General features: G+C 38.4%; 2 protein-coding genes and 1 long non-coding RNA gene across 5 annotated transcripts; all 3 read left to right on the top strand.

Annotated features, from left to right (window-relative positions):
• Window positions 1–12,010: 12,010 nt before the first annotated feature.
• LOC147493112 (uncharacterized) lies at window positions 12,011–14,365 on the top strand. Of its 3 annotated transcripts, none has more exons than XR_015198742.1 (4): window positions 12,011–12,296; window positions 13,083–13,206; window positions 13,540–13,653; window positions 14,347–14,365. It is a non-coding gene; the product is annotated as an uncharacterized LOC147493112 (long non-coding RNA). The 3 variants fall into 3 exon arrangements; XR_015198743.1 differs by lacking the exon at window positions 14,347–14,365 and adding an exon at window positions 13,762–14,072; XR_015198741.1 differs by lacking the exon at window positions 14,347–14,365 and having other exon boundaries at window positions 12,015–12,296; window positions 13,540–14,075.
• Window positions 14,366–15,637: 1,272 nt separating this feature from the next.
• On the top strand, window positions 15,638–18,793 carry LOC147493110 (uncharacterized). The gene is made up of 3 exons (XM_086568929.1): window positions 15,638–18,161; window positions 18,259–18,328; window positions 18,470–18,793. Exon 1 carries the CDS (start codon window positions 15,890–15,892, stop codon window positions 16,997–16,999), a length of 1,110 nt encoding a protein of 369 aa, XP_086425055.1. The 5' UTR covers window positions 15,638–15,889; the 3' UTR covers window positions 17,000–18,161; window positions 18,259–18,328; window positions 18,470–18,793.
• Window positions 17,285–18,049, top strand: LOC147493111 (uncharacterized). The gene has a single exon (XM_086567750.1). The coding sequence runs from the start codon at window positions 17,285–17,287 to the stop codon at window positions 18,047–18,049; it is 765 nt and encodes a 254-aa protein (XP_086423876.1).
• Window positions 18,794–19,361: the final 568 nt, after the last annotated feature.

Below are 19,361 nucleotides of genomic sequence, written 5' to 3'. Positions count from 1 at the left end.
TTTAACCGCTTTCTAGATGTGGTCATGACCGTTTTTTCGACCGTTTTTAGATGTGGTTCATGACCGTTTTCTAGATGCGTTTTCATTATCGGTTTCTGAACGTGTTACTTACGTTAAAGTTTGTTGTTTAAGTATGACATGTGAAATATATTTATATATATGTATATAATTTATTATTACCAATATATGTTCCTACCTATATACTATAATATTAGATATAGCTAATATATCAAGATAGAAATATTTAGGAACCATATACTATTAAGCTAGAAAATGCAAACACGTAAATAAAATATCATATATAAATATTATACAAGACCGGAAAAAAAATAAATCTAGCTACTGATGATCCTCGCGGTGCTGAGCGTAATCCTCTGGCCGCCAGGCTAAAAGAACCAGAGTCTATGACGTCGTCGCGGTCTGACCCCGCGGAGGCTAACTGCTCTGGATATCACCAAGAGTATCCATCACCGAGCTGGAATCGATCTTTGGTTCACCATGAACATTCGCTGAAACTAGTTCCGCGAAAGCATATTGTCTGAAATGCGCCATGGAGGCTCTCATTTCTTCCGGAATTCGCCCATGCCGTCCGGCATCGACTCGTGGCGAAGTGGTCATATCGTCCTTAACTCGCCCAAGGTACGCCTCATCGATACTGGGCGAAAGTGTACATGTCTCTCGGACCACCGCTCACAAAGACGATGGCCTCTATGGGTTGGGTGATCTTACCATGGCAGCCTCATCAAAGTATGGTGGGTGAGAGGATCCTACGCGGCGTGCTCGGCAGCCCTAGGTGCCGGGTTCCCAAGGTCTTGTATGCATTTCTTAAAGACCAGATATTCTCATATTGTGGTATAGGGAGTAGTGGGTGGCGTACGAAATCCCAGATTAATCATGACTTGCGTTACTAGAACGGCAAGGGGGCTGACCTAAGATGCGAAGTTACCCTTTTCTCCGGAGGATCCGAGAAGGTGGAGGAAGGTCTTGTTGATGTCGGAAGGCTTCGAGCCAATGACGTTCAGTCCCAGCCATTGAAATCATCGCTAGTCCGGTTCCGTCGCCGACCGAAACGCGCATTTCCGTCGATGTTGTAATCTCCCTCGATTAGGCGGTCGAGCATTAGGTCGTGAAGTCCGCGGGTACACGGACTGCTGTCGAAGTCGATGACGTGGTCAACCCGCTGGAATGCCCGTGATCCCGGAGAGCAACACCGGTGTGACTTCGCGCGCCGACACCCTCGACGGTGACCCAAAATGGTCGCCATTAAAGCTTCCATTGTCGTAGAATTTCATCACCAAATCCTTAGAATAAAAGCCCTCCATTGGGCATATAACAAACTCTCCCATCCTCTGAGTGAATTTCGCGATCAAAGAATGGAGCAAACATCCCGTTTTCAAACAAATTCCCAAAAAAATTCAACACAAAATTAAGCTTTGTTTCCGCCATTGCTGGTCGCAGAGAGGGATGGCTATTGATTATTGATGAGAGGGAGAATTGTGATGATCCGAATGGAAGGAAATCTTGATCTGAGCGGAGGGGTCTCGCCATGAGACTGGTTTTAGTAATGGGCCTGTCTGCCCGGGAGACTAATTCGGGGGCAAGATCCGATTTTTAGGAAGACGAATCATTTATTTGCGACGCTGTTATCGGGGTTTTGGGTTTAAATGGACCGAGAAATCGATATTTTGGTTGGGCCAAAAATTTTTTCGAAGCCCAAATCAAGCCTAAAGCCCGATTTAAACCTAAAAATCTAAATGCGCACCCATGACTTCGTTTGGACTCCAATTGGACCGAATGAGATATCGAAATGATCGGGCGCGAAAAATTCTATCCAATTGTATGAGTCATTCTTGAAAGTCACATTTTTTTTTTACTAGAAAAGGAGAGTGTAAAGGTTTATTTACATACAAGGGAGATATCGTGAAAAACACCGGATGTCCAGGGAGTCACCATCTTAAATCATAGACAATTGTCATGTCGACCTGGGCTTAACCCAATCCAGCCAGATTGTGGCTTCACCTCTATGTATTATGGGGTTAGAGGCGACCGGTACGGACCGGCGCTACATCTGGTATCCTCAAACCGCCTCGGGACTCAAAGTAACCAATTCTAGGGTTGGTCTGGTGGAATCCATTGCCCGTTTGTGTTCCAAGTATACAACATCTGAGGTTTGACACGAATCCTATGTGCAAAACTTAATGCAAAGGGAAAAGGCAACAATATAAACATATTTACAAGGTGAGTCTTTTAACGTCAGATCCTCAAGACGAATCGAGTCTTTTAACATCCGATTCTTAAGACGAATCCCAACCTGTGGGAGAAACGGCGCCGACAAAGATTATCCCGCTGTACGGTGGTGTTAGACAAAAGTATACTTTAAACCGGCTAGTATCGGATAGGAAGTCCGGCCTAGAGACGAAGGGTGTTTGGCAATGCATACACCAACCCATCCTCACAAGCCGCCTTTTTCGAGCAAAAAGAACTACGACCATTTCCTATTCGTGATGAGTGAGACTTACACCAAATGATTAGCTGAAGTTCGGGAGGTAGAGAGTAGAAAAGGGAAGAGAAGGAAGGAGGTGAAGTTTTAGGTACCCATCGCTTTCGAAAAGCACGTTTGCTCGTGTTCTGAAGAAGACATTTATACTGCCAGAAAAGAGTTTTCGTTGACTAAGGTTCCGGCTTGCAACCACACACACACTTCAAAGAACTTTGGAGATCATAAGATAGAAGATGGCCCGGCTACCAAAATGGCGTACCCTTATAGAAACAAGATTGAGTATGCCAAAAACGAAAACATCTAGTCTCAGGTATCTTTCCGGCTAAGAAGAACCGTTCAACATCCGGTGAGCGTAATTACGTGGTAATTAATGTTTTAGCGTTGTCCATTGACTTGAAATTAGGCTGTTATCTTTTGGATTAAGCAAAGAGATTGCCCCATAATGTTTCACGCGTGACACAAATGAAAGGACCGCACCATCGTGTTTTCAATTTACCGGGAAAGATGTGTAATCTGGAGTTAGACAAAGAAAACTTTTGGCCAATTTTGAAATCCTTACGAAAATGTGCTTGTCGCACTCTTTTCATATTAGCTTTGTAGATTTCGAGATCATAAGCATCACTCGAATCTCCCATTTCGTTTAATTTAATTTTAAACTTCTTCGCTGCCGATGATATTGTAATTGAGGCTTTTTGATGGCCCAAAAGGCACGATGCTCAAGTTCAACCGGCAGATGACAAGGTTTTCCAAAACAATGCGGTAGGAGACATCCTTATAGGTGTCTTAAATGCTTGTTCGGTATGCCCACAAGGCATCCGATAAGCGAGAGACCGATCCTTCCTTGAGGGTTGATGTTTATCCGTAATAGACTTTATCTCTCCGTTTTGGAGACTTCCACTTGGCCACTTGTTTTGTGGGTGGTATGGAGTAGCAATCTTGTGAGTAACTCCATATTTCTTCATTAAAACCCAAAAATTTTGTTACAAAAATGTGTACCCCATCATCGATGATAGCTTTGGGGACACCAAAACAAGAGAAAATGTTTTCTTTTACAAATCTCACGACAGTCTTATGGTCATTTGAGCGACATCGAAAGTGCCTCAATCCATTTGGACACATAGTCTACAAATCGACTAAAATGTATAGAAAACCTTTGAGAAATAGGGAAGGGTCCCATAAAATCAATGCCCCAAACATAAAAAAATTTCCACAATTAAGATAGGATTTAGGGGCATCATATTTCGCTTTGGTAATTCGACCTAGGTGTTAACAAATTAATGCAAGCTATGCAATGTTCGTGTGCATCGCGAAAAAGGGTAGAGGCCAAGAAAACCACATTGTAACACCTTGGCGCATCGTTTGAATGGTTGAGACCAATCGGGGGTTGAATGATAGGAGCCGGTAGTCGAGCGGTTTTAGAGTATCAAAAGCTTGTTTGCAATTGAAATTGAAATCGAATCGTGATCCTTAAGCCGGAGATTGGTTAAGGGTCGAAAGCAACTTTAGAAAAATCCTGATGAATCTCCTCAGAAAACCAACAAGTGGCCTAAAAGGCACGGATATCACTTAACCCGTGACGCGGAAAGGTAGCGAAGAAATTTTAACAATTTTAGCTTTATCGACCTCTATCCCGCTTTTGAAACAATATGACCTAGAACAAGTCCTTTGGTAACCATGAAATGACACTTCTCCCATTGAGTACCAGATTTTTTTCTTACGCAACGCGCTAATACTTTAGAAAGTTGGATAAACAAATAAGTAAAGGAATTTCCGTAAATGGAAAAGTCGTCCATGAAGACTTCCATATAACGTTCCACCATATCACTAAAAATGTGAAGCATGCAAACGTTGGAAAGTGCCCGGGAATTACAAAGACCAAAAGGCATTCGTCTGTATGCAAAGGTTCCAAAGGGACATGTGAAAGTTGTCTTTTCTTGATCGGCGGATCGATGACAATTTGGAAGTATCCTAATAGCCATCAAGAAAAAAAAGTAGTAAGATGACCGCTAAACGTTCTAGCATCCGGGTCAATAAATGGGAGAGGGAAGTGATCCGCACGGGGTTCCGGCATTAAGTTTGCGATAGTCAATGCAAATTCTCCATTTCAAAGGAATGCGAGTGGAGATGCACTCACCATTTTCATTTTATACAACTTGAATGCCGGACTTTTTGGGAATAACATGGACAGACTAACCCAGTCACTTATCCGAGAGATAGGGTATATGATACCCGCGATCAAGTAAACGTAAAACTTCCTCTCTCACTACTTCCTTCATGGCGGGTTAAGGCGTTGCCAGGGTTCTCATGATGTCTTTGTGCGTCATCAAGATGTATACGATGTGTGCATATGCTGGGTCTATCCCCTTGATATCATCTAAGGACCATCCGATAGCGAGCCGTGTTCACGAATGACATGAATCAAACGTGTCTCTTCGTCGTAGAGTCAAGGGAGCAGAAATTATTATAGGGTGACTACCATCGGGATCGATGCACGCATTTCAAATCGAGGGGTAGATGTTTTAAATCCGAGTTGGGGATTGGGGATCAAGGATTCGTGAGGATCATCTCTTCAATGGAAAAGAGCGAATCTGTTTTTCCAATTAGTTTGCACCGAAGCATTAGGGTCAAATAGTGGTGCGACTCTAATAATGCATGGACATCCTTTATGCACGAAGTCATCGTCAAACTCCGGATTATCAAAAGAAAAAATTGGTGTATCTGCGCCTAGGGGAAAGAGTTTGTGAAATAATCATGTTCCGGACTATCAACCAAGCTAATCTAATCCCATTATAGGATCGAAACTGTTTCATTAATTTGAACACGTTGAGTTCGATGAAAGGTTCCCGAAAGACAATGTCATTGAACCCCCCGGACAATTTATGAGGCGTTGGCGGTTGCAAGGAAAGGGCGTCCCAAGATGATAGGGATGGAGTCACGCTACTTCAAATATCTAGAATGACAAAGTCAACCGGGTAGTAAAATCTTGACCTTTACTATAACGTTCTCTACTATGCCTTTGGGTACTTGATGGAAGCGATCCGCGAAGTCAGCAGAGTCATATTAGTAGGTTTCAATTCATGAAGACCCTAACCGCTAAATAAGTAGTAGGGAAATAGGTTAACACCGGCACCTAGGTCTAAAAAGTCGCAGTGGCGGTATACTTGTCGCCCAACGCGATGCATGGTACGGTTGGTCGACACAGGTCTCATACTTTACCACACCATTGGTAGTGGTAATCGAGGGAAACCGCCGGGTGAGGAACGCTTTGTTGAGGTACATTCAGACGTCGTTTGGTGGTGCACATGTCCTTCAAAAAACTTGGCATGCTTGGGAAAATGCTTTAGCGCATCTAGGAAAGGTAAGTTTATGGTCAAATTTTTGAAGGTTTCACGGATCTCATCAAAATGTTCGTCATGTTTGTTCTTTACCAAACGGGCAGGGAACGGAGCTTTTGGACGGAATCGCGTATAAGGATCAGTGGTATCTTTTCCTAGGGACGTAGGTGTAGATTTTGAAGGTACAACTTCATTCGTTATAGGTTGCGAGGTAGGAGTTGGAAGGACGTCAGTCGTGACTTCCGTCGATTCCTCATCTGGCATACGTATATTATTGTCGATGGTTCGGCCATAACGAAGAGTGGTGATGGCATTTACCTCACCCGCTTGGATTACTAGGTCCCGGTGCATTGTTGAGTTCAAAGGCGGTGTTTGTAGGCTTAGGGTTTGAATCGCTTGGCCGGGGAACACGCCTTTGACTTTTATCCCGAGCTAACAATGAAGAAGAGACCGATAGAAGCTAGGATTTGATTCTGTTAATTCATGTATGTCAGGAAAGTTTCACCGTTTTACCGGCCGTGGATTGTACCAAAGGAGCAGCAGGAACTAGTTCACGGTTATTATTCACGGGTTGATTTTGGTAGCCATATCCTTGGTTAGCGGGAACAAGGTTGCGGTTGTTTTGGTACCCCATATTTGCGTTGTTGGGAAAATTACTTTGCCCTTGCTGAAATTATGGAGGATTTCCTTGACGATAGGAATTGTAGTTCGCGGGTGGTCGTACAGGAACGTTGTTGCCACCGAAGGAGCTTGTTGTTGGGCGAGGGGCCCTAAGCTAAATTCGGATGTTGTCGCCAAGGTGCATTAGGGATGTTGAAAGCACAAGTCTCTTGAAGGTTGGGGAGGACACTTTCGTATACCAAAGGATAATAAGAATCGGGCGTTTTCGGGACTTAAGCAAAGAGGGCATGGGGAAGCGTTGGCAGCCATGACCGCTTTGGGTTTTGTTCATTTACTTGTATCGAAAGAGCATCGACCTTTTGTTTAGGGACTCGATTAGAGTTTTAATTCGGATCGGGTTTGACCTCGAACATAGACGTAACTTTGGTAGGAGTGTCTTTAGAAGATCTAGAAGAATCGGTGTTTCCCGATAGGTGCTTCGTGAGGCCCGTTTCTCCGAAAAGTGTATGCTTCAAATAAGCCCTTGTGTCATGAAACAACCACCGCTCATGATATCTAATGTTTCCTTTTGATGGTCGAGAGACCATTAAAGAATGAACGGACTAATACTGCGGTGTTGAGTTGATGATGGGGACATTCGAGAAGTAGATCAAGAATCTGCTCCACGCTTCAAAAGGATTCCCCGGTGTCTTTGGCGAAAGAATTGAATCTTTTGAAGCATTTCTGTAGTTTTCTCGAGTATAGAACTTTATCATGAATGCTTGAACAAGTTTGGCCCATGTGTCAATGGATTGGGCGCTTGTCCGGGCGAGCCAAACCGAAGCTTTATCGCCTAAGGTGAAGGGAAACAACCTAAGCAAGACTTGTTCGTTGGTAACGGCCTAATGGCGGAAAGTGGTGACTACTTGTTGCATCCGGCGAAGATGATTATTGTCACGGTTTTCATGGTCTAAACCATGGTAAATCGTAACAAACCGAAAATGTTTGGCGGAATATGAAAATCACCTACAATCGCATCGAAGTTTAATGCGAAGCGTCCTTTCCCGTAGCGGCAAGATAGAAATCGAAGGGGTTTCTCGACTGTGAGATTTTCTTCAGCCATAATTAAAGGAGATAATGGAAACGGAGATGTTTGACGAGGTTGATTTACGGAAGATGAACTATGCCTAGGAGATAACATAAATAGTTGTTTCTTGTATTTTCGACGATGATATGTAAGTTCTAATTCCTTATGTTTGCCAGACCGTAGTCTCATACAAATATAAATTTTAATTTAGTGCTCATAAGGAACGAATAATGACTGGAGGGAGTTGAAGCACGCCTTCCCCGAAATTGCTAACTTCGGCGGGAAGCTAGGATAATCGCGTGAATATTCCAAAGAGCCGTGTCACCGGAGAGAATTGAGGGAGGTTGTTGTTCGTATAGACGCTCCTTAATTAGGCAACCTCAATTTTTTTCCAAGTTTCTAGGCAATCGATGGAATAGGATGATGATTTATGATGGTGTATTATGCGGGTGTTATTAAGATGATTTAGATGAAATTTTTAATTTTAATTTTTAATTTTTTGGTTTTTAATTTTTTTAATTTACGTAATTAGTGTATTATGGAGCCGTGATTACGAAATATGCAATTAAAAACGATAGATGCCAAAATAGAAACTAACTAACATATACTAGTTTTACGAAAAGTCTACCCATGCAAATCTATATTACTTATAATGTGCAACTATTTGTAAGTTATATGTGAGCTAGGGGATGTCGAGAACTTAACTCATGCAATTGAATACCGCGGTAACGTAAATTGATGTAACATACACATACAAAAATATTCTAAGCGGTGGTTTGACGCTTCTACGATATATCAAAATATATTCAATCATATTAATTGTGTTACGTGAATATGTGATGACGAAACCACCTTTACATGCACAGAGTTCTCATGCCAACATACAAATATATGAGGTAAAACAGGTTATAGCAAATAATATCCTCGACAAAGTTTGAGGAGTTTAAGAGTTTGAAACCCTGGCGGCCCCGCGATTCCTCAGATAGCGATCGACTACTCCCCGAAGCTTATGCTTACTAGTAAAAGCAGGACCAAAGAGCCCAAAAGAGTAATGAAAAGGAAAGTGGCTCAGTGCACGAAAACCGGAGTGTTGATACTCCGTGTTAGTCTCATCGCTACTAATTAAGTCTCGTCCGAGACTCTTTTGTCCGTTCTCAAGATTTCCAAATTCCTACGGAGTAATTTAGGGACTGTGCTAATGAAAATAAACAAACTTGGTTCACAGATATTTGTTAGTAGAAAAGTTGAGGTAAACTATTCCGTAACTCGTTAATATTGTAACAGAAATGAAAATTAAAAAGATGAGGAGGTAAGGGAGGGGGTTTTTATGGATGTATTCCAGTTATTACGTTAAGTCCAGAGTCCTTCGAAGGCGCAGCGTTTTATTTGATAAGCTGTGATTTTATTCGAACGTTTATTTGGTTTTCAGTTACTTATTTTCTTAAGTCCGAGGTCTACAGTCCAAAGTCCGAAGTCCAAAGACCCAAGTCCAAAGTCCGAATTCCAACGTCCGTATAGTCGTACGTTTTAGTCAAGTTACCTTACTCACGTGGGATTAGTAGGATAGGTCGAGTAAGGGATCGTTCAAACCTTAGGGCTCGGATAGGTTCACAACTGGAATTACAACTTTTAGTGAGTAGGATTTTTAGGTTTCTTTTTAGTTGGTTTTAATTAATTTAATGGTAATGTAAATTACTACGGCGATTAAATGTAGGTAAACAAAATTAGAGAAACAGGGAGAGAGTTAATCATGCTCATGCAAGAATCATTTTTCAACAGTTTTTATTACCAAATCACTACATCTCTAGTTCGTCTCGTTTTGGAGACGACGTTGAGTATTGATCCCTAGTGCATGCCCACATCTCTAGATCGCATTTCACTAGCATAAGGAGTTTCAATAATACCTCATCTCTGGTATATTATTTCATTCAGCCCGCTCGATTTCACATCACCGGATTTGACCGAGAGCCGTTCCCGACACCGTAGATCGCAAGCAGATCGTCTCCGGAGCATCGCCCGATCCAACTTTGTATCCTCAGCCATTTTTTTGGACGGATGTTAATTCTATGCCTAATTCCTAAGTAGTGATTCTAGAATATTAACGAGTCAATCCGGTTTTCACACGAAAGCAAAGATAACCCTCCCCGAGGGGGATTAGCTTATCATCATAGAAGAAATAATAAAACTTGTTGTATACATTAAGTAAATAAATGCGATGTAAATTAAACTAGAAAAGAAATGACCATTATTACGGGTAAAATAACTTTACGATTTTTTAAAGGCTGCTTGAAATGGAAATGGCGGAATGTAAGTACTGAAGAAAAAAAACTAAGCATAGCTAAAGCATTAATATGCTGAAGGCCTTCTAATGAAGGCGACCCCTTCATATATATAGGCTGATACAAGAGTGATCCGTGAATATTTAAGATTTTGTTTTATGCTAATTGAATGGTTCAAACAAAACTTTGTTTTCAACCGCTTTTAATTTTTGTCGCTTTTGCTGATTTAAGATTTTGTTTTTAAACTTATGTCAATTCAATTCAAATTTTTGTATTGATATTACCACGGCAAGAGACACGCATCACCGCTGGTAGTGCGTGTCTCTCTGCCAATAATATCAATTTGAAACCATCCTTTGCCACCGCCTATCTTTATTTCATCATGCCTTACGGGCCCGCAGAGTGTGTCCATTAAGCGCCAATTTTGGCGTTTTTACGACTTTTGTCCTCTTTACAGAAGTTTAGAGTCCCGGTCGCTATGGCAGCTTCACTAGCCAACGCTTCGGCACCTAGATTTATCCGATTTGAGCTTTGGAAGTTTTCTCGCTTTTTATATGAGCCCGCTTTACATCTTGGTTTTGTTCTTTTGGAAACTTCCTCTAATCGACTTTGTTGGGCTTCACGGGGATCGGAGTGGGAATTCCAAATATTCCCAGATTCACCAGATTTGGCGCCTTCACTAGCCAACGCTTCAAGATCTAGATTTATCCGATTTGAGCTTGGGAAGTTTGTTCGCTTCTTTATATATGTGGGCCCGCTCCGCGACCGGTTCTCGCTTCTTTTGGAAACTTTGGCTTTAGTCGGGCTTTGTTGGGCTTCACGGGGGTCGAGTGGAAACTTCAATTATTCCCCAGATTCCCCGCATTTCGATGCATGTTTTATCACTATATTTATTTTAACTGCTGAATCCCGCAAAGTCGAAAAATATAATTATTACATGATTATTAAACACATAATCGACCAAAATGCTATGTCTCTCGGGTTAAATATTACGGTTTTGGGTGCTTATCGTGAGCACATCCTCCAAATACCTTTTTGTCTTCCCCGCTAAATCTTTTTATTGAATGTGTTGTCTATCTAGTGTTCTTGAAGTGAACACGTAGATCGGACTCTCTAGCCTTGCAAGACTTGGTGGGATTAACCATGGTTACTCTCCTTATTCTTCCTCAAATATTGCAAGAAATATCGAATTTATAGAAGGGAATGTAAAGGTTTTACTTGTAGAAGCCATTGGGTTTATCTTTCCTTTTTTTTTTTTTTTTTTTTTTTTTTTTTTTTTTTTGACTTCTAATTATTTCTCCTAACTATTAAACTATTATAAAAATACTTGCAATTATACAGTTATGAGATATGAATATTATATTGATCACTCATCCACATTTCTTGCAACCTAAAACCCCACTCTCCATAGAAATATATAAAGAGAACCCACCTTTGTTAAAACCTTTTCGACTTTTTGTTGTTGTTTAATAATAGTAGTTTGACTGAAGTTTTGTGAAAATATCAAATGAGGAGAGAATCATATTGAAGCTATTTGAATAGAAAAACATTCTCAATCATGCGAAAGAGAGATATGATAAACACCATTTCAAATGTCGAGACATTCCCACTACAAATAATACAACTATATTTTATAGTTAGCTCAATGCATTTCCATCTAGTTTCCAATTTCTCGTTAATCACTTTTTGAGGGTTTTTCAATGCATTTTCATTCCGTTTCTGATTTCCCGTTAATTATTCTCTAAGGTTAGTTTAATGCAGTTGCATCCAGTTTCCGATTTCCAGTTAATTATTCTTCTTTGAGGTAAGTTTAATACAATTTCGGTGAGGGTATAACTATAATATATATTTAAAGATTTGGATTTTTTTTTTTGTAATTGATATTAGAGTTTAGAAAAAGTTGGAGACTATGTAAAGCCTTAAAAAATAGAGTCGAGAGAGTATAGCTATAATATATATATATATATATATATATATATATATATATATATATATATATATATATATATATATATATATCTATTCTACTATATAATTAGAAAGTCCCGGCTTTCAATTAGTTGGACCAAAAAATTATTTAGCCCAAACTTTATTTAAAAAAGGGTTCCGAAAACTTTCACCACTCAAACTCTTAATGCCCTTTAAACATTGGGGCATTCCGGTAATTTGCAAAAAAAACAGTTATGCTCTAAAAATCCCGACTCTTCTTATCACACAGAAAGCGCTCTCTCTCTCTCTCTCTCTCTCTCTCAATTCTAAGAGTGTTTCTTCTGACCATCCTATCTCCTTTTTCCCATATTCGACCGTCTGAAAAATCGATCTGTTTCTGTTCTTCAAAATAATCCAATCCCTTTCCTGTCGCGCTTGGAGTTCTGAAAATCAAAGAGGAGAGAGTCAATTTTGAATTTTACATTTCAATATTAAGGATCGTTCTGATTTCAGAGCACTTCTATTTCATCAATTGTGATTCACAACTTCCCGTTTCGAGCGCAATGGTATGGTGTTTTACCCATTCCTCTTAAATTAAGTTTCTATTTTTTACTTTGAACACATGCTCTTGAGATAGTGCTGTTGAACAAAACGGCTTGCTTTTTTTGTAATCAAACGTTTTACTTTTAATGTTCGCTTATGGCAAAAAGAAATACCCATGCCCAATTATTGCCTGATCTTCTACATGCTATTTTTCTATTAGTTTAGCGTTATTTTGTTTTCCTATCTATCGGCCAATGATGTTGAACGGTGATCAATTACGAAGATTAGCAGATTGAAAAGCATGTTTATACACCGCGTGATGGTACGCTCGTTGTTTGATGTCATTCACCAAGTCGCCATTAGTGGTTGTAACAAACAAAGTTGTTCCTGTTTATATTATTATATTTATATGCTTTTCTTAATCTTTAATGAAGGCCCCAATTTTTTTAGTTGTTTCATGTGATTTACCTTTAACGTGCTGCATTGGGTTAAGTAGTAGTAAATCATGTTCAACTAAATCACCTCTATTCAATTGCAATGGAAGAGGTGAGTTCAGTGAATTTAAACATTTTTACTATTCCTAATTTCAATTTTCTGATTTATTTATGCTTAAGCTTAGGCTATAAACTTCTAGAATTTAGATAGTCTTCTCACGGGTTTTCGATTCTGCTGTTTATCAATGTTTGGGTAACATCGATCTCCGAATTTTCTTATTTTCTTCTCATTAGCTTCTTAAATCTTATTCTTTTTTATTATTATTTTTTCCCGGTTTTATGGTACTCTGATTTTCTAAGTAATATGGATAACAGATAATGAAAAGTGTTGAACGGCTTCGTAGACACCAGCAATGGATCCCTGAGAATGAACAGCGGCGAAATACCCGTATGATTAGGGATAGAAATCGCTATCACCAGCGTGTAAACCAAACGGCAGGTACAACTCTACTACTCTGTAATGGCCTTTCTTATTAAAAAATTATTTAGTTTTACTTTTTTTCTAACATGCATTTTATTTTTAAGGATTCATTATGCTTCTGATGTTGAATTTTATTTAAGCATAATGAAAATATTTTTTAGGGTTAAAATTGAATTAGTGAAACAGTATAAAGACACTAATAAGAAGTCCATATTATATGTAGTCATGTCTCAAATAAATATTGAAATTTTCTAATGTTTCCCATCATTTTTAAACCTCATGCGCAAATACAACCATAACTTTCGTTATAATAGATATATACATTTTAAAAAAAAAAACCCTCTCATGCAGGATTGAACAACAATTCTACAAATCCCATCAGGATGCGTCTTTTACATATTCGCCGGCAAGCAAGGAATAGGAGTTCTCAAGATACAGACATATTACATAATCTTACAACTAGAGGTACAAATTTATCATCAAAATTTTCTCTATTAATTATCTACATTATAATTTAATGCATGTTGGTCATTATAGTTTGCTAACACAGTCAATCTACGTTTTGTTATTTAGTTCACCACATTCAAAGCTCAAATACATTGTCTACGCGTATAGCATCAACACAAACTTCTAGGATTAGCAAAGGGTTTTATAGATGCGCGAGAGGATTCATTCTGGATCATAACTTCACCCCTTACATGATACCCACTCCGACTATTTGTCAATATTGTGGAGCAAAACGATTTATTCATGAAACCCCAGAAATTTGTTGTTCTAAAGGTAGAATAAATCTTCCAAGGCCAACAGCACCAGATGAACTAAAAGAGTTGTTTCTTGATCAAGGTGAATGTGGACAACATTTTAGAGAAAACATACGTTCTTACAATCATATTTTTTCATTTACTTGATGGGTGTTGACTGGATAAAAAATTGCAAGTGGTAGGGATGGTGTTTTTTCATATCGCACGCACGGGTTCTATTTATCATAAAATAGGGAGCCTCTTACCAACACTGGTAGCAAACCTAGATTTTTGCAACTGTATATCTTTGACACTGATCATGAGATTGAAAATCGTCATGCTGAAAATGAAAATTTAAATATACACATTATTTCTAAGATAAAATCTATCTTGGATAATTGCAATAATCCATTTGTAGGTGTGTTTAGACAAATTGACGAGAGGGACGACTTACAACAATGCGGACTAATCATTAAAGAGTTGAAAATTGATCGTAGGGAACACACCTTGCCAAATGTAATCGCAAGTTGCTTCCGCCTTGATTGGTGATAATGATCCGTAACTATTGGAACCAAGAGATATAATAGTTCAAACACAAACAGCCATATTCGGCCAATTCCGCATAAATCGGGATATTACGATCCATTGCAATATCCTCTTTTATTGCCATTCGGTGAATATGGGTGGGACTCGAGTGTACATCGTAGTAGTAATGAGAAGAATTAGTTGTCGCTTTTACTATTCTTATATTCTTCAAGTAAATATAAATTTCTTCTTTGCTTTTTAAGATATTTTACTTGTCTTCCTTTTTTAAAATCAAATTCATTTTATAATTATAAATAATTCTTTCATTATATATTCCGTGATTCGTCCTTTGCGAGGTATCTTTGTTTTCTTCTTGGTTGTCGCCTTCTTCAACAATTTGTTGTTGACATCCGTGTAAAAATAGAAACAATGGCACTTAGATATTATCGTGATAATCGTGCAAACATTAGAGCCGAATTGTATCAAGGTTTACAAGATGCTCTAAATTCGAGAAACCAATGCGTATGACACTTTTTGTACAGTTTTTCATATTAATTTGTTTTGTTATGTTATAGTTACCTAATATATTTAATTGTGATAACTAGGCAATATTGGTAGAAGAACGATACTTCCATCCTCTTATACGGTAGTCCACGGATATGCATCACCGCTATCAAGATGCTATGGGATTAGTAAGGAGGTACGGAAAACCTGATTTATTTATTATCGCTACATGCAATCAATCTTGGTCCTCAATTATTAGAGATAGATTTTGGTCAGCAGACACAAGATAGACCTGATGCAGTCACTAGACTATTTCATTCATCGTTAGAAGAATTAAAAGATGACCTATTTCGCAAGCATATATTAGGGGGGTTATTGCACAAGTTCATGTTATAGAATTTCAAAAAGAGGACTGCCCCATGCTCATATATTGCTCATCCTTGATGAAAATGACAAAATAAAAATCCTCAAGATATAGATGAAATAGTATCCGCTGAAATTCCCCGATCCCGAGGATCGAAATTGATTTGTATAATGCGGTTGTAAAGCATATGATGCATAATGCATGTGGAATTAAAAAATATGAATGCCGTTTGTATGAAAGATAGACGTTGTAAAAGTGGATTTCCAAAAGCATTTGCTTCCGCGCTACTTCACTAGGTAATGCAATTCATATGTTTGCATATATGAGACGGATAATGGGAGGCATGTCCCTAAAGGAAAACATACGCTAGATAATCGTTGGGTAATTCCATACAATCCTTATTTGCTTTTAAAATATGATTGTCATATAAATGTCGAGATTTGTTCCAGTATAACTTCTGTTAAATATTTATATAAGTATGTCTATAAAGGTCCAGATAGGGTGTCGTTTGGGGTTAGTACTAAGTCATGTGGAGGTCGATCGAGATATCCGAATTTGTTAATGCGAGATGGATCTCCCACATGAATCTTTTTGGAGACTTTATAAGTTCCCTTTGAATGGAATATTTCCTTCTGTTGTAGCTTTGCAGTTACATTTGCCTAATAGACAACAAGTTACTTACTATAGGCATGAGAAAGTTAAAGATATAGTAGATAACGAGCATAGATCCAAGACAATGCTTACAGAGTTTTTTAAAACTAATAGTATTTTTGAAGAAGCACGGAAATTTCTTTACTTGGAATTTCCAGAATATTTTTATTGGGATCTCAAAAGAAAAGAGTGGATACGACGCAGTCTCAATCGACGTACGATAGGAAGAATGAATACAGTGTCTCCTACTGAGGGAGAACGCTATTATTTACGCCTATTATTGCTCCATGTCCGAGGTCCGACATCTTTTGATGATTTGTTAATAGTGAATGGCACACCGTGTTCTACTTTTAAAGAATCAGCAGAAAAAAGAGGCTTGCTTGAAACCGACGATAGCATTAAGAGTTGTCTGAGAGAGGCAGCAACTACACATATGCCTTCCGCTTTGAGACAATTGTTTGCTACAATATTAGTCTATTGCCAGCCAAATGGTGTACGAGACTTATGGGATGAGTTTCATCCTTTTATGATAGAGGACTATGCCTCATCAAGCGATGGAAATGCTAATGTTGATAATTCGGTTAATCGCTTGCTTAAAGATCTTGATAATATTTTAGGCCAAGTTCAGAGCGGTAAAGGTATTTCCGATTACGATCTCCCCAAAATTACTATGAACAATAATCATGATAGTGGTTTATCACAATTAATAAATGAAGAGATATCTTTGGAAATCCCAGAAGAAGATATCATGGCCATTCAAAACCTAAATGTTGAACAAAGATTGGCTTTTGATAGGATCATTCCATCTGTTAAAGAAAAAAGAAATTCTATTTTTTTCATAGATGGACCAGGAGGCACAGGCAAAACTTTCTTATATCGAGCAATTCTTGCTTACTTAAGGAATGAAGGTCATATTGCAATTGCAACTGCAACATCCGGAATTGCAGCAATATCGTTACCTGGGGGACGAACTGCACATTCTAGATTTGGCATTCCAATTAACATAGATGGTTCATCCAAATTGTAGATTTAGCAAACAAATCGATGTTGCCAAGCTTTTGTGTCTTCGGGACATACTTATTTGGGATGAGGCAACTATGGCTCATCGACATGCCTTTGAGGTCAGATACATCCTTAAAAGACTTTACTGCATCTCGATCTTTTTTTTTTTGGGAAAGTCTTAGTTCTTGGAGGTGATTTCCGTCAAACACTTCCAGTAGTTCCTCGTTCTACTATAGCTCAAACTATTGATGCATCTGTAATCAAGTCTTTGTTTTGGTCAAAAGTTGAAATTATTCATTTAAACCAAAATATGCGTGCTAGAAACGATCCAATGTTTGCTGAATTTCTGTTGCGTATTGGTAATGGTGAAGAACCTTATGTGATTGATGACATGATTAGATTGCCAGATGATATGATAATACAATGGACTGGTGAACAATCGATAGATGCGTTAATAAATTTTGTTTATCCCTCTCTAAGTCTTAATGGATGTAATAGTGACTACGTTGTTAACAGAGCGTTATTAGCACCAAGAAATGATGTTGTAGATAAACTTAACAACAAAGTTATTAGACTTTTTCCAGGGGAAGAAACAATATATTATTCATTTGATAGCGTTCCTGATGATGTTCGTAGCTTATATCAACAAGAATTCTTAAATTCTATTGCTCCTGGGGGATTGCCACCCCATGAATTAGTATTAAAAAAAGGTTGTCCCATCATGCTTCTTAGGAACATTAATCCAAGTATAGGATTTTGTAATGGTACTAGATTAATTTGTCTTCGGTTTTATGACAATTCTATATATGCTGAAATTGCATCCGACAATTTAGAGGTAAACGAGTTTATACCACGTATACCTCTCAAACCAAAGGAAAATGAACAGATGCCCTTCACTTTCACAAGAAAAAAACAGTTTCCAGTTAAACTTAGCTTTGCTTTGACTATTAACAAATCGCAAGGACAAACTATTCCAGTTGTCGGTATATATCTTGATGATCATGTTTTTACACATGGACAACTATATGTTGCATTATCGAGGGCGTTTCAAGGAATAACACAAAAGTTTTGGTGAAAAATGGAAACTTACCTAGACATAGTGGAACATATACAAGAAATGTGTCGTATCGGGACATATTGTTTTCAAATGGTGATGAAGAATCATCTCATTCCCAATAATCGAGAATGTAATGTCTCTCTCACTATTATTCTTGATTATTATTATTGTTAATGTTATTATTTTCTTTGGCTAATCATCTTTTTTTCACTTACATCTTTAATCAGTTAGGCAGCTGATGTAATCTCCTCTGCATTGCAAGTTCCTCAACCCAAACCCAAATTACTTTCGGTTAGGGTACGCGTTACACTTATAGTAAAAGGGGCATTTTCAAGAGATTCTTATATAACCTTCCTCGAAAGTATAGTGTACCTTTTGTATTGTCATTTTATTATGGTTATAGCTGACATTATTGTACTATCATTATAATCTGTACAGAATCCTTTCAAGAGCTTCACCGCACACTATGTAGGTCACCGAACTTAAAGCTGCACTTTACAAGTTCAATACCCAGAAAGCGAATCGAAGTACATGCTTATCAAACACTATGTGGCCTTTTTGTTTGATGCCACACATGTCAACCTTTATCTATTCAAGATCTAAGCATGTACAAGTTACTTTCTTATAGGGATCCAATCGATACGTTCGTTTCATTGGAAAAGTATAAAAACAAAAGTGTACAACTAATAGATTTTGCGACTCCATGTCTTTAGCTTGAGTTTTTTACTTCAGTTAGTAACTTTTGTTCCACAGTGATCAAAACAGAGTGATCTTCTGATTCTAGATATCATAAAGCATGATGGTCCAACATTAGCGTACATGTTGCTAACATTGCTCTCTGGGCAATGTAAACGACACATGTTCAGTTATGCGTGCAAGTAACTTCGCATTAGCAACACCAAAACCACCCAAACAAAATGATCATTTTCTTAGAAGAGATGGTTAGAAGACTACAGAAAATGAAAACAATGACGGTTTTCTGTACTAATTAAAGAAGGCTCTATAACTCTCGACAAGTTGTTACTACATATGCTGTACTTCAAGAAATTTACTTGAAGGCTACAGGATTGCACCCAATTGATACTAACTCAGCAAGAGTAGCTTTAATACTAACTCAAATATTGTGGAAGACGCTTCAATTCTATCACTATACAGAAATTATTTATTCAGGAGACCACCATTTGCCTATGAGCCACAACCAATCAAGTGTTACGCTTTGCAAATATCCCTCTCGAGTAGAAATAAAACTAGGTTCCATTGACACTCCGTATTGGATTGGACACGATAAAGAATTGTTGGACACGGCAAAATATCAAAATTCGAGATAAAT

This window comes from Coptis chinensis, chromosome 6 (assembly GCF_015680905.1).
Source record: "Coptis chinensis isolate HL-2020 chromosome 6, ASM1568090v1, whole genome shotgun sequence".
In the NCBI taxonomy this organism is placed as follows: Eukaryota; Viridiplantae; Streptophyta; class Magnoliopsida; order Ranunculales; family Ranunculaceae; genus Coptis; species Coptis chinensis.
This window is presented reverse-complemented; position numbering and strand designations above follow the sequence as displayed.